At 38.8% G+C, this 16,804-nt stretch overlaps 1 protein-coding gene across 3 annotated transcripts in view; it reads right to left on the reverse strand.

Annotated features, from left to right (window-relative positions):
* Positions 1-16,804, reverse strand: part of LOC117177878 (steroid receptor seven-up, isoforms B/C) — a 115,054-nt gene that overhangs the window by 40,807 nt on the left and 57,443 nt on the right. For 2 of the 3 annotated variants that reach the window (XM_033368924.1, XM_033368923.1), the window contains exon 3: positions 16,107-16,658. In XM_033368924.1, coding sequence (XP_033224815.1) covers positions 16,107-16,658 — 552 coding nt within the window. Of the gene's footprint in view, positions 1-15,370; positions 16,659-16,804 lie in introns of those variants that run through there. The other variant, XM_033368925.1, reaches the window with a different exon arrangement.

The following is a 16,804-nucleotide window of genomic DNA, read 5'->3' on the forward strand; positions in this document are numbered from 1 at the left end:
TGTTAACATTTCTCGATAATTCGAAGCAAATTGTGTGCCCCGTCGTGATGGTAACCTCTGTAATTCGAAGTACAGCTGGTCAAAATTTTTATGTTTGATTATGATTTTTTTTGGCATTATAATATTAACTGGAAAAACATTTTCACACTGCCCGCATTGAATGTACTTCAAGGGGAATTCATAATACGTTCTATGGGACGTATAAAAGAATTATGTACGTTTATACTCTTATGTTCGATAATTCGAAGTTTCTTTCGGTCCCAGAGCACTTCGAATTATCAAAGTTTTACTGTATATCATTTGTGCGACAGTTTGGCTGCTGATTTTAGGGATGCTCTAATGCATTTGTGGATTGTAATCCCTAGGTTCTCGAACAGGTTGTCAGAATTAACAATGCAAGTTCAGCAGTTGTACTTCCGATTATTAAAAAAAATTGTATTAAGTCTTGGACTGCGCTTTTTAATAGAATTTGGTCGGACATAATGTATAGGATGACTGCAGATTTTAGGGATGTTCCGCAGCCTCTCTAGATTGTCTTTAGGTTGACGAATTGATTTTTAGAATCACAATTCATGGTTGTTCAACATTTTTTATATTTGATCTTGGATTATGCAGTTTGGCAGTGTTTGGTCGCATCTATTGTACACGTCGACAGCAGGTTGTGGAGATGTCTGGGTAATAGTATATTGCGCAACAAGGGGCTAAAGGCGACAAATGCACGAGTGTGAAATTAGCTACCCGAGCGAAGCGAGTGTAGATATCACGCGAGTGTAATTGTGCCTCGCTCCGATCAAAGGTGTTATTGTTTGTAAATACGTAGGTTTCAAGTGGAAGAAAGTGGGGGGGGGGGCAGGGTGAAGCCCCGGTGGGGGTGCAGGGGGCGTAGCCCCCGCCGGGGGGGGGCTTTGTTACAAGAAAATATCAATCCTGATTTAAATAAACGAATGATTAACACCCCCTTACTTACAATAAGAAGTAAAAAAAATTGTTTTGAACTTTACCGATAAGCTCAACAGAACAAAGTACCGACATTTTCGTTGATTATCCACTGTTTACCAATTAAGACGTGATATTGATGAGGTTGTAAGCAGTTATTGATTTTTCTGTTCGCTCTGCTCTAACGCAAGCGTAATGGGGAGGTTTCAAGCTGCTTTAGTCAAAGTTCCGCGAAAATTTGAATTGGATAAATGAAAAATTGCTCCTTTTAATACAAATGAATAATAAAAATTTCTAGGTTATTTAAAAAACAAATTAAAAGTTTAAGTTATTTATTTTGAAATCTGTGACGAAACGAGCACGCTACAGTTATCGCTGAAATCATCGATCGTTCACGATCGAAGGTGGAGACTGAAGTTAGCTTTTATTCTCGAAACGAGGATCGATAAGGGGGAGAATGGCTGCAGACAACTGCAGATAAAGTAGAATGTATATACTTTCGATACCGGTTATGGCGTAATGTTACTTTCGCAGTCGCCTGTTTCTACTTTCTAGTCTAGGATTGCAAACACAACTATCGACCCGCTACGGGGGCATCGAAAGTCAAATTTTCGATACATGTGTTAGAAAATATTTGGTCTTGATTTTCCTTTGTATGTCTTCAAAATGTCTTCAAGGGCATTATGTCTGATTCCGTCTTTTAGCTAGAAATTACAGATATACAGACTTGTCTTGAATTGCATATATGGCTGTAGCTGTGCCAACACAAGACCAGTTAGTAAAACTGAATTTTAAATTAAAAATTCGGAACCAGTCGATCTCAAAAACTACAGGCATATTACACTTTGCATAAAAAGATTAAAACTGTCAATGTCTACATGTATCTAGTGAACTGTTAAAGATTGGAAAAAATGGACAACATTTTTAGAGTCGGTGTCCAAAACCATGATTATTTGAGACAAACGAAATTATTAACACATACAGAATAAATAACATGATGATAAACAATATAAACATTTTTCTTAATTTAAAGCAGATCAAGACATACATTTTTGCCTTTAAGTCGAAGATATTCGTCCAAAGAAATGAAAAATAGTCCGGTTCCGTCTCACGAGCTAGACATACCGCATAACTTGAAATTGTCTTGGATTAGTCTTTATCCAATACAAAATCAAGACCATATATTTTAAACCGGAATATTCTGCTGATTGTCCAAATTCTTTTTCAGTTCACGAACTGATTGCGATGATTGAAAATGCAACTTAGGCAGTTCCATTGAAGAATGTCTGAAATTTTCTGTATTCTGTATTTGATTGTGCGATTTAATAATGTTTCAGATATATTATGCACGTTGACTGCATATTGTGGAGGTGTTCTGCGGCCTTTGCGATTTTTTGTTGGTTGACGAATTGATTATAATAATTAAAAATGTAATTTTTGGGAAGTTCCACTACACATGGTCTAAAATTTTCAGTATTGAGCCTTGGCGTATTCGTTTTGACAGTGTTTTGTACGATTTGACTAATTTTCATTTCAATTACACAATAAGAAACCAAGCGAGAAAGGTATCGAAAATGCCACAATGAATCGCAAGATGCTTACTTCCTTATCTCCATTGCCTGCAATAACATCGTGGCAGTTACATGCCCAAGTACAGGTTCTATTATCAACGCGACTTTCGTGGCAACAATAAAACCATTCTCGTGGTATCGTTGACACGTATTTTCGTAGGGTAAATCTCGAAATGTCCCTATCTATCTCAGAATTATTTGCCACAACATATCTCGGTGGTCATAAAACCAGCAATTTGTGTACACATCTTAAAAATTAAGAATCTCCATTAAAAGCAACATAGTTAACATTACCACTATTGGCATTTTGCATGCATTCGTATGTGTTAGAAAATGCGTGTACAATATTATGTGAGAAATCAGGATCTCTGCGGTTCGAAATAAACGTTTCACCGTCCGCAACCCCGTGTAAAGACCGTGGTGGATGTAACAAACTCGAGGGTGAGAAGAGAGAGAGAGAGAGAGAGGTAGGAAGTGAGAGAGAATCTGAGTTGGAAAGGGGTTATAACATAATTGTATTAGGCGAACAGGGACCACAGACTGCTAGGGGACCACGCCGTGAAATTAATGCCTTTGGCTTATCAGTGGCCTGACACTTCAGCGCTAAAAGTCCCACATCCACCCAAAAGCGTAGGACTGTCATAATTATATGTATATTTTGAGAACATAACTCAAAATACAAATTATTTTCTATGGTAATGAATATGGTATAACTTTACCTATTCTACCTACATATTGAAACGATAAATATGATTTGATTATAAATTTCTCGTAGCTCAATCTTGCTTTATTTTTTTCTTTGAAATGAGATTTTCGTGAGGTTGCAGATATCGTCGGTCACGTAAATGTAGAGCTGTGCATCCATGAAAGTCACGCTTTTACGCCGGTTAAATTACCATGGCGTTTCTGCCTTCCTACCGTGGCGCTAACTATCAACGTATCTATCGAATCCTCCATGCAAGTCTGCGAAGAAGCTCAACATCGAGCAAGGGAAGGGTGAGCTGCGTCCAAGTGAATTCTGGCATCACGAATAGAACAAGAGTTACAAGAGAGAGAAAAGAGAAAGAGAGTCGAATAAAAGTTCTGGCACACCCTGTTCCCCGGCTCTAATTAATCTGATTTACATCGAACTGATCCACACCATTGCAGTGACAGAACCCGCACATACCTACTGTTACATTCCTAATAGGGCTCTCATTAGGAGAGAATTTCCATTGCCGAATTGCTCGGCTCGTACGTACGATACATCCTCTTATCCATGTGTTTAACGCCGTCAGCTCGGACTAATACAACACGTGCAGAATCGGTTACTATATAGGAAAAAGATACGACTGAGGATTACCCGAATGGGAACCTTTCGGAGTCCATGTTTTTGCCTTTTTTAGATACTACAGAAAGCCATCTTGTAGAAAAATATCTCGAGTGTCAATAAATTCTGCTAAAATTGATTCTAAACTCACTACCGACTCTAAGTATTTGATGAGGGAGATTCAACATTAATTATGCAAAATTGGAAACGATAAATCTGTCAAGTTGAGTCTGACGTCGATTGTGGCTGATTGAGTGAGTGCTTAAGAAGAAAGAGCGCGTGGTTGAGCGAAAGAAAAAATTCGTGCGATCAGTCACGGACACGTGGGACGTGATCTTGTATTCTCTCTGAAAATGAAAGAGGGTCCCATGAACTCATGGAGAAGAGTCTGTGCCACCCCCTTGCACCCCTGTGCAGCGGTTGTGAGATATACCGGAGGTAGGGGGTGCTGAGTCATACCCTCACCATCTCAACACAGTGGATACATACTCGCAGCATGTCACCCCGAATATTATTCGAGAGCCTGACAGCACAATCTGTGAATGCGTGATATTGTCTGCCGCGCCGGCCGGCATGCGGTCGAAGAATGTCACGCACATGTTTATACAAATCCATGTACGTGCATGTGGGTGTAAGTATCCATCTGTGAGATCATATATCGACAACTCCCGACTCATGGAAAGTGTATCGGAATCGGTTCCGAGATAAACATTCGAGAATATCATTCAGGAAAATCCCACGTCACGTTTCCACGTATGTATTTAAATGAATCTACAAATGTTTCATTTAATCTACAAATGTTTCATTTAATCTATTTAAATTAGTATAAGATTCCTTTCTGTCATACGACTTGTTTTCCTATTTCTCACTAAAGATTATAAACCTGATTTAATATATCAGAATACGGTCTTCACAGACGAATAGAGTAATTATTTAAATCATTAATTGTATAATTACAGTCTGATAAACAAATGGTTCACGTCGAATTATTTCGCATGAAGGGACGTAAATCAGAACATGGGCATAAATTGCAGTTTTCTGTGCCGGTCAGTCACGCATGGAGCCTATTTTATCTTGGCATGGCGATCGGGGAAAAGATCAGGAGCAAAGTTTCTGTGGAGTGTTTCTCGAGCGATTTATCACCGGCAGATTTGTACGTTGCTTGCATGTAGGAGCTCGTGTAAATTCTCGAGGTTGTGTTGGGAACACACAGCCGGAGGGCCAAGCCTTTTCTACGTATAGCCTCTCTATTGCCTAGTTTTGCCGCGACGACGTCGGCAGACGTGAAGCCACATTTTATTTACGCGCAAGCGTGTTTTATGGCCCTGTTTGACAGGGGTGCGCTGAATAACTGAGTGCTACACTATCGCCATTGCTACCCCCGCCCACCTCTTTCACTCCGGCGTTCCACCCCCAGGTCCACGATGGTTCCGCGTCGATGTAAAAATAGCGGCCCTATTGGAATTCTAACAATTGGTACTCGCGACAAAGAGATGCGGAAGGATTCCTTCCCCTCGACTTGATGTGCGGTGCAACAAAAACAACAACGCGCACTGTGAAAACGAAACTAGCGGTACAAATTCTCTACAAAGTAGGCTTTATTATTAGAATGGGGACGGCGCTTGAAAGAAAGAGTCTACGTTCAGAGATCATGTCCCGAGATAGGTGCAATGAAATGATCCATTATATTGAATGAAGCCTTTAGCTTTTCATACCGGAATTTTTCCAGCAAGGTAAAAACTGCATGAAATGTGTCGTGTAAAAGGAGGATAGAACTTGTGTTGATTGTACACTGCCGAGCAAAAATTTTAGGCCACCTCTTTTTTAATGACTGAATAAAGTCTCTTAATTTTAATTATACCAGAGCTAAACAAATTTCTCTTTAAAAGGTTGATTGTTTTCAAAATTCTGTATAAAATAGGCCTAGGCTGAAGCCAATTTGTCTAGTTTTTAAGTAGATATTGCAAAAATAGTGTAAATTTCAATGTTTTCTTAAATTTCCAATAACATCCGAAATAGTCAACATTTTTCAATGTTCTAGAGCTCATTTTGAAGTTTTTTTTTCATCGTATCACAACTGCATACGACTAAATCGTAAAAATTTTCTTTTTGGACTGCAAGAATTTGAAGTTGTAATAAAAAGTTGGAAAAATTGCAATATAATTTTTGGTAACAAAAATATTTTTGTAAAATATATGAAACATATAATCATACATTTTTTATGTAATTTCCTCAAAATATATATTTATTGAAAAAAAAGTTTAAAATTCACACTATTTTTGCAATATCTACTTAAAAACTAGAGAAATTGGCTTCACCCTGGGCTTATTGCATACAGAATTTCAAAAAAAATCAACCTTTTAATGTGACATTTTTTTAGCTCTGGTATAATTAAAATTAGGGGAATTTATTCAATCATAAAAAAGAGGTGGCCTAAAACTTTTCCACGGTAGTGTCCTTTATGTTCTGGGTATCGCAATGGCTTTTTGACATGCTGGATGACATTTCCTCGTGAAGTTGACCATTCGTGAATTTATATTGAAGATAAACGGATGAAAAAAGCCTGTTACAAATCTTTCAGAGAAATTGATATTTCCTACTAATTCTGCAGCTTAATTAAACCCGTATACATAACCAGTAGCTGTTCGAGTACAACTGAACATAAGAATATAAACCACCGATGCCTGCAATCCGCCTTGTAACATTTGCCATGTAATATGTTAAACCACAGATAAGGCTAATAAGAGTAGAGAGTCGCTTTTGTAATTTGCAAATGTGCATCTGAGATAACAACATCTCTTCATAAAAATGTTTCCTCGACCTCTTATCGAAACGAGTTTATATCTTGTAGGCAATGAAGGCGAACAGGTAGTAGCTTTCAAAAAAGGAAAAAGTGAAAATAAAATAAAGAAGGTTCATGATATCATATTTCGACGACTTTGCGCGTGTATACAATATTACAGGGAGCATTGCGAATTGCGAGAACAGTTTATTTGCGTGAGGGATGGAAAAGGACCGGAGAACGAGGGTGGTGGCGCGGCTTGAGCTTGGCTGTCGATAAGGGTGGCATTGTCCGGTGGTAACGTGGTGTAGCTCACTATAGCCCAAACCCTTTAAGCAGCGCTGTTTATATTAAACTCCGAGGTTAATACCGCGGCTTACTCTAATACCGGGGCAACCCTTGCCCTGCGATATGGTGATAAGGAATATGCATACAGATAGAGCTACGACCTACGAGCTTGCCGAGTTCGCCGAGGAGATTTCCAGAGGGTCCTGTATTTAAGTGCGCGCGAGACAGCGAGATTCCCGCGAAACGATTACCCGAAATCCCTTTCTCGAAGAGAATAATAGTTATCGGCCGTATCTGTCGTTAGCCAGCCACGATGCTCTCCTTTTGACCTCCTTCATTACTGATCGGAAAAACTTTCAGGAATTCAATTCTCCTCCCCAATTTACAATAAGCTAATCCTTAAATACAAAATCAAAATTTTCAAAATTCTTTTTCTTTCATGCACGGATTTCGTCCCAATGGTAAAAAAAATTATTCATTCATTTCGGCAACATCAGTTAGTATTTACCCCTTTCCGAAAAAAAACTTACAATTTTCTAGAAAAACATAATAATAATCCATATGACATACTCTAATTTCTTACAAACCTAAGCAAAGTAGCGCAAAGTAATTAATATTTTTAAAATTTTCTAAGTGACAGTGTATCAAAAATACGATTTTAGGGTATCCCCCGTGGGCCCACTATTTTTAATATTCAACAAATTTTTATTCTAAATCAAGATTTTTTAGGTTATGTAAATCCATTAGAACTTCAAATGGTATGCTGGTGGGTCAATGTTAACTAATTTAACTGAAATTCAGAACTAATCCTCTGTTGTGTCATTTGAACGAATTTCGGGAGTGGGTCAAAAAGAATTTTGAATTTAAAAAAATAAGGAACACCCTACTCTTCAGTCATTATTAGGTTGATTTTATGGTATTATCTCAAAACTAAAAAGCTCCATAATGTAAAGATATATAAGCTTTATGTTGGTTTTAAAAATACCCAAGTGCGAAGTCACATACGGCCCAACATTAGGCCATAGTCGGCAAAAATATTACCAAAGCTCGGCTGCCATTATCGCGCCAATGATGGAATGATAACCATGGCCTGCACTTGGCAGCCAAGGTTTGGCTGCCATTGTCGGCCCAACACTGGGTGCCAGTATTGGACCAAATCTGGCTGTCATCGTCGTGCCGTTGCCGGATTGATAACTATGGCCTTGACTTGGTAGCCAGGGCTTGGCTGCCATTGTCGGCCCAAAACTGGCTACGGTCTAAGGATATGAGAAAAAAGATAGTTAAAAAATAAATATTAACTGATTGCGAGTACTCTGAATATAAATATTAATGGTCCTATTTAGACTGGATAAGTATATCACATTTTGAACATTATATTACAAATAAAATTTCTAACGCTACGGGGTATCGAACCTACATCTATATACCTAAATCTATCGCCTAGCACCCGAGCGTGCTAACCACTCCGCTAAAATCACAAGTTGAAACTCTGTGAAAAAGCCATTCTCATAAGCTGCAATTCAGAAAAGAGTAAAAAACCTAATTATAAGCTCTCTTTTTCTAATTATTTATTATTATGTGACATTGTGTAAATGTAAAATACATGAAATGTTAACAGGAATATCAATAAAATAATTTTTAAATAAATAATTTAAATCGATTACAATTTTTCTTCGCGTAATATTTCATTTTTATCCGTTGTAGCCTGCTTTACAACTTTTTGCAATGACAGGAAATGTAATTTTTATAAACATTAACAATGTTTAATGACAGAATTTAACAAATTTCATCATGAACTTTGACAATGTTTCAATAAATTTTTTTATCTTTCGTGTAATATTTGATTATTAGGTGCTAAAACTAAGACTTGGTGAAACAAAGTGCCAATTCTGGGTCAAGCATCGGTGGAGAATCGGCAAATATAAATAGCCAATACAGGCTGCCAGCACTGGCTCAACATTGGGCTGATTTAAATAAAATATGGTTTGCCGTGGTGAAAGTGACACTTGGCCCAGTAATGTGCCATCACTGGGCCAGACTCTAGCTGATCCTCGTGAAACATGGTTCCCCGTACTAAAAGTGAGACTTGGCGCAATAAAGTGCCGATACTGGGCCAAGCATCGGTGGAGGATCGGCAAATATAAATAGCCAATATAGGCTGACAGCACTGGCTCAACACTGGACCGGTTAAAATGCCGATATTGATCCAATAACTTTAGCCGACCTTTGGCTGCCAAAATTGGACCAACACTGGGCCGTACATTCAGCTCCGGCAATTCGCACTTGGGTATATCAGGGCAATCATCATCAATATGGCTTCTTTTGGTACTAACGATGATGATTAAGCAATGTAAAGTGGTCACTTTAATTTCCAGCCAATTTGATTGACCAATTTGGTCTATTTGCTCAATTATTAGTAGATAGCTAGTAAAATGAATTCAGAAACGGACTTGAAGAATGTTAAGAGTTCTTGGACAAATGCTTGATTTAGCCAGAAGCTTTGGACCTCTGCTTATTTTTCTTTTCTTTTTTAGTCTCGAGGACAATGTATTTTAGCTAATAACGTCGTATTGAGGTGCTTGTAATAATAACGAATGTCAATTGAAGAGAAGATTGAGGAAGAGTGTGGAGATACGTTAAGAGAGGAAAAGAGAGAGGTATATGAGAGTCGAGTTAGCGATCTCTAATGACGCAGGATTGTCAACAGTCGTTTAGTGGCTACGTGCCTAGCTCGTTTAATGGCCAAGGTAAAAACGTGGCCACAGTACACGAATTCTGGTGTAAGCACTGCAATAGATATATGATTATTTTTAAACAAAAATCTTTAAAGCACATGCAATAAATAATCAAAGAATATTATATTGTATCAATTAAAAACTATATCTTTCGAAAACCCAATAAAAATGTCATATAACTATTATATATTATTGTATTCTATACTCCAATACTTACATTGTCAAAATGAATTCTTTCAGACTTAAAACTAGAGTGGAATCTCAAAAAGAAGAGAGGACGAATACTCGAAAATTAAGGAAATCGTACATTGTGAAACGCAGCCTAATCACGCACATGGCGAGTGCTCTGTGCAGCTAATGGGCTATCAATTTATCGCACTCGAATCCAGGAATCTGCAACCGACTTTTTGTCGTTTGGTATTCTCGGTAGTACGGTTCACGGAGCTGAGGCATTTTCATTCCATTAATGTTTCGGCACAAAACTCGTGCAACCGTCTTGTAAGCTTGCAAACTTTTAGAGGTCCAAGTAAAGAAAGAAGTTAGCGTGGATTTATGCGTCGACGGGTTGCGGGATCGTCAAAATCGCGAAGAACGTGTAGCGACCTTGGTAAATAGGAACGTGAATGGGTGCTAGGTCGTAAATTTAACGCGCATTTGTTCCTAATTTAAAACTTCTCCGGGAGCAACCAAACCGCTCGCCTTTCTTCCTCATCTCTTTTACCTCCCCTCCCCATCTTCCTTCGACGTCTACCCCTTTCATAAAGAATTCGAGAATCCAGCTCAAAACTTTCGACTGAGCACTCGAGACTTGAGGATGTTTGGTTCTTAATCTTCTAGAATTGCGAATAGGGAAACCTTTCAAAGGAAAGCAGGAAAACTATGAATTTATAATTATTTGTATTATTATTATAAACTTATAGAAATCTTTTATAGTTTTCACGATATATCCTTTGTGGAAAACAAATTCAAAAATCTGGAACGAGGAGATAATCTCGGTGTGCAATTTCCAGTTGGTGGCATGTTGTGTTACATGACTTTTTCCCATTTATTTTTTTCAGTGGCGTACAATTCTCGGAGATTGGATCGCGAGAGAGTGACGACGGGTTGGTTTCGGTTGACATGAAATAATTCGTACTAGCGGATAAAAAAGACAGATAATGAAATTAAAATGGGTGACGCTTAAAGTCAAGGGTTGGGGACACGACCCCGACCTCGCTCAGTGTAACAATGCGAGATACAGGGTTGCGAGGGGGTCGCGGGTCGGGTTCACAGATAACACTATCAGTGCCATGGCACCACCCTCGACACGGGTCCATTGGCGTCGGTATTTGCATTGTTTTCAGCGTCGTCCTTTACCACACTGAAAAAAGAGAGGAGCACGAATGTCATTTAAGTCGGGATTTGCGAACGTACAACTCTTTCAAACACCAATTTGCATTAGATTAAAGAGAACAAAGCATGAACTAGATTTCAATTCTCTTTCTATTTATTCTCTTTATACCTATAAAATCTTTTACATTTCATTTTCTCGGCCGGGAAAATTTTTTTTGTAGAGGGTAGAAACACAAGGTCAAAGAATAAAGGATTCCTAAGAGTGTAATAAGGCACATGGGTATTTTATGTGAGAGCTCCGTTATCATTTCCGCATATCCAAGAATCGGTGAGTAACAACAACAGTTTCAATGGATTGAAGATTGATTGACAAACGCTTTCAGAGACTCGGACGCCTGAATGTAGCTTGTGATAGACGCTGATTACTCCGTGCCAACGTCCAAGCCATGAAGATCCGACATTTGGAGAACATTGGATTGTTCGACTAGTTAATAAATTGACCGGGGTTAATAGACGAATAGAGTTTGAGAATGTGACTTCGTACAACAATAACTACTTGTGACTGGCATTGATTGTCCTTCGATAATTCCAACTTTAAATTAGTACCTTTCCAAACTACAATTCCTGGTCTCGATCTTTTGTTATTTTTAATATCAAACAATACGATCCCTCTTCTCTTTTTTCGATCGAAATAAGAAGGACCAGAATATTTTTATTTAAATATTACTCATCCTAAATTCCTGACCAAGTCAGAAGTCACGTAAAAATCAGGCACATGTTCAATAACCGAAAAAAACGATCAGTCACCTCAGGACACAATGGTCTATGACAAATGGAGAAATTGAATTATGAAGTATTTTTTAGAGTCCAAGATGGACGTAAAATCCAGAAGGGAGCCTGACGGTACCGATGCGATTGGTCGAAAAGGAGTTAGGCCGGTATTTGCATGAGGAAATTAACGTGTGATTACTATTGACAGATTTCGTCATAGGCGTTTGACAGGTGTGGGTGGGCACTGTGCTTCATTTCAGGCTTGAATCTAGGCATGAATAGTGGTTCCCCTGTTCGAATGTACCAAGTCATCAGTGGCATAGTCAAACCATAAAAAGTATTCGCTGCTAGCAGTGCCCACATTAATGACGCGGCAACATTTTATTAAACATACCGGCACTCGGTACTTGAAAAACTTTAGACCCAGTGGTTCCCAACCAGTCGCTGCAGGTTTTAGATTTAATGAATAGCCGAACAATGTTTCTCGTCGCGAGAACCTGGCATAACGACCTTAAATGAGAGAACCCTGCTAGGATAGTTTTAGCCTAGAGAGACCGACTTTATGGGTGGATCGTCGCAGGGTTATTAGCGATTGAAGCGCGCCGTGAATGCAAGATCTTAAGCATACAAGGGTCAAAGAACTGTAGTGAGGTTTCAGTTCTTCTTCATGCATGAAAATCACCGTTTTACGCACGAATAAGATCGATAAAAAGTCATAATGTAATTAGCGTGATCTCAGCAATGTTCGCACATGTTACGGCTATTAGTTTCGCTTTTCAGAATGAAGTTCTTCCAAACTAACAGTGCATCAAAAAAATGCAGTATAGAGGTATCAACTTTATTTGGGATAATTACCTAGTAAAACTATCCTCGTCCGAGTTATTTTAAAGATCTTTGGAACATTGAGCCAATAATAAAGAGAGCTAAGCCAAATTTACGTGCAAAGGTTTGAGATAGGTGCCAAGATATATAGTTTTATTCATCGCGGCATATATTCTTAATTAGATCGTTGATTCGATGGCATCTATAACCCAAACTGCTACAGAGAAAGTTCTACATGTGTATCGAGTTGGGTACGTGGGTTGGTAGGTGCTCGCTGGTTGGGCAAGGCAAAGGGAATTGCATTGCATGCCACATAATCGTGGGAGTGTTCCCCATCAAGATACACGTATACCACACTCTCCGTAATACCCTTTCGCATAAATATATCTACACCGTACATTTACGGAACTACGGGGTGGCCTGAAAATAAGTTCTCTGAAGAACATCTGACACCTATAAAGAAATTTCAACGTAAATAGACAAATTTTTAGACAAGCTTACAGTAGCTGAATATTCCTGTTACTTTAGAATAAAAATGAGAATTTATAGAGAGAAGCATCGCATTATCTCGAAAGTTGTACCATGCTCAGCAAAAATCCAATATAATTTTACAGTACTTTTCAATTTTGAATTAATATTCGATAAGTACCTCAGACCTCTGTATTGACTATTACGGAAAATAAATTCCCTGTTTAATTGGTTGGCTTAAACAACGGTATTTTGGGCGGAAGCTGTTGTGCGATAGAAATCGACCACCAGGTATGCATCGTACATGCTTGGAGAAAGCTAAAGCGCTGGAACAGCCGATCTAGCGAGCTAAATGTACTTTATGCACCGTGCCCTCGTTCCACCGTTTTACCCGAACAATTAGACACGTGACTACGAAGTGTATGAAAAAAAAAAACCGACCCCTAGCTGAGAGTAAAGGATGTCTTGGACCAAGTGGCAGGGTCGCTGCAAAACAGTGGAAGCAAGTGGACTATTGAAATTGGTGCTTGAATTACGTGCAGTTTTCCTGGTTCCCCGTAATTATTTAGATAAAGATATGCTACGTGACTTAATGGTCATTGTAAAGGAGAGGTCGTTCCCTGCATTCACAAATTGTAATATGGAAGACAATTCTAATGTCAAATTCTAATTTCTAATGAAAAATGTCAGACCTTAAAAATGTTTATATGGAATGCAATTTTGTACTGAAGAGTAGTGGGATGCGATTAAAAAGCAAATTTAGTTTGACGTTAAGAAGTTATGTCTGGGAAATTAGGTTAGTTTGTGACTCATAAAGAAGCTAAAGACTTTTGCTAAAGCCATACAGTTTGAGTGATATTTTAACGAGTTATGAGATAACCTGTTGATGGCATCGTGCTGATAAGATGAGAACATTACGTTGAAAGCATAAAAGCATTTCGCGGCATACATTCTTAAGGATGCTGCACTTAACTCATTAGATATGATGGTAAACTGGAATTTCAATTTAATTTAATGTTTCTTAAGAAGATAAACATAAAAATAGTATGAAATAGTTTATTAGCCTCTATAAGACATGCATGTTTCCATCTTAAACAAAAGCACCATTTTTATTTAAATCACAACGTCATATTTTTTAAATTATGGGCCCTAGACTGCTACACAATACCACATAATTCCTTATCCTAGTAAGGATCCGAAAGGGTATTCCGCCGAATTTGTTTAAAGATTTAGACCCCTGACCGCGAAAGTCCGAAAGCCGAGTTCACCTGCTTATTGTTACTAAAGACAACACCCTGGTATGCATTTCGTACTTGGGGACACGATTTTAACTTCACCATGGGATCGTGTGATCCTTGGCTCGTTTAGGAAATAAGAAGACTGAGCGATAAAAAGGAAGGTAGAAAAAAAAGAAGCACTGGGGAGAAAGTAAAAAATAGATATAAAAGAAAGGTAAAAGGAGGAAAGAACCTCGAGAATCGGGGCATTAGCATAAGCTAAGCCAGGCTAAGCGCACCCAAACAGCACGGAAATAAATAGCCCCCCGTCGTATCTGCGGCGAGACATTTTAGCATAGAACCTAAACGTGAGTCCTGCTTATGCGTGTGGTCCTTTTTGGCACTCGCACTGGCTCTTTTCGAAAGCTCGTCCGGACGATTTCGCACATGGTTTGCGTTTCCGTGAGGATGCTCAAAATCGGAACGGAGTAGATAGGCCAAAAGATAGCCCTTGAGCTCCATTCGGACAGGATGTGGTTGTCATCGGAGCAAGAGTTAGAGGGGCATTGTCTATCCAGAACAACAGTGATCGCAACATCCACGGAATATATTGTTATATTTCTCATGGTCTAACCTACTAGGATCGCGAACGGGACGACAGCCGTCACGATTCCATCGTATCTTGTTGATTAGACAGTGCGCGACTTTCTCGCTTACCCAGCAAATAACAATTCTCACCGGATAGGCCAACGAGTTACTGTGACAACTACGGCTACCCGTTCTTCCGGCGCTTCCTTGATAGTGTAACTTCAGTCTTTACAGAAATTCCTAGGCTAAACGGTGTTTGGCGAGAAAAGTTCCTCAGTGAAATTTTTAAGTTTTACTATAAAAATTTTTTCCCTTTTTCATCTCATTTTAAAAGTCACTTTAGTATATGATATTTGCTACAACTCCTGCTACAGGTTGCTACAACTCCTTGAAGTGTTCAGGAATTAAACTTAACATCCACTACGTACTTATTTATACGATAATATTTCAAGGTAGATAATAATTCCAATAAAAAAGCATTCAGTATTTTAGAAAACAAATCGATTTTATTGAACAATTCACTCAATGCGAAAGAAGACAGTCTGAAGATAATACAGATGACTAGGGGATAATCGTTATGCGCGAAGGTAACAAAACTAATCTAATTTAAAAATACTTTTTACATGAAAATCATTATTTAATAACAAGTCTTTGTCTTTAGGTTCAAATGAAGTTTTTGCAGTAGTATAAAGTTGCATTATTGTTAGTTTAAATCTATAAAAATCTATAACTCAGAAGGTTATTCCATTCTTCTCTAGTGGGTTAGGATATTGACGATGATGATGAATAGAACAATCTATTTTGATTAATGTCCAATTTGCATACTTACAATAAATAGTAATAAATCATATTCACAGCATCATTTAAGCAAAAGCTCCTAATCTTGAGCACAATATCCCTCCTGAATCCTAAGGCTATAGACCCACTAACCCTTTAATCCGTACATATTTGGTTCCGAGACATTCGCAGACTAGCAAATTCTAGCTGTTTCAAAAGTAAAACGTACTCAGAGAAAATAAAAAAATTCCTCCGACTCCTATACAGTCGGAGGTGTTTGACCAAATGAGTTGGATTAACCGGTCTTCGGATCGTTAATTTCTAAACTATCCTCTGCCTGAACGATGAGTCTGCTTTCAGAGAAATCTAGCCCGAAAGAATGGGAACTTGCTAATCATCACAAGAGCCCCATTCAGGATCCGTTGATGACAATCGATGTCACCATATCAGACCCATAAAGAGCTGCGAAGTAAAAGCTAATTTTGGGCGCGCCACTGGTTAGAACCTTACCTGTAGTGAAGAGAACGATGGCTTTGAGGCAACTATATTCAGCAGAATCCACGTGGAGAGCTTTAAGCTTCTCGACTTGCTCCTGGAAGATCCTGATGTGATCCATGAAGGCCACGACACGATCAGCAGCCATGGGAGATGCATGGAGACCTGCTGCTGCCAGGAGAGGTGCCACATGAAGGGGCATAGAACACTGACTCGCATTGAGTACGAAGAGTTCGCTCCAGACTAACCTCAGAAGGGCCACCTGATCCGTCACTTGGAGGTCAGGGAAGAAAGGTATATTTCTGGCCCACTCGACTGCAGAGAATAGCAATCTTGCTGCCAACTCGCATATGTTATCTATTCCCATGATATTGTTCGGTTGCATGCATTGACCGTATCTCGACGTCGGATATGGTTCCGCCCTGAGAAGTAGGCTAATATAGGATGACAGGTACGAGTGTCCATTCAAACTCGCGCATGCCACTGCGTCGCCATTCGTCAGAGCAAATTGTCCCGGTAGCCCCGGAAGTGATGGCTGCGAGGGTGGAACTCGCCCTCTCTGCACAGCTGTAACAGAAATTAATCAGATGGTTAGGTCTCTATTTGTTACTTCATCAGGATTTCATGATCGGAAATATTCTTCATGATCCTTCAAACTATGTATCGTTAATATGCAAGTAATATTTGTCCGGAGAATTAGCTATACTTCCAAT

The sequence above is a fragment of the Belonocnema kinseyi genome, chromosome 8 (assembly GCF_010883055.1).
Source record: "Belonocnema kinseyi isolate 2016_QV_RU_SX_M_011 chromosome 8, B_treatae_v1, whole genome shotgun sequence".
Classification (NCBI taxonomy): Eukaryota; Metazoa; Arthropoda; class Insecta; order Hymenoptera; family Cynipidae; genus Belonocnema; species Belonocnema kinseyi.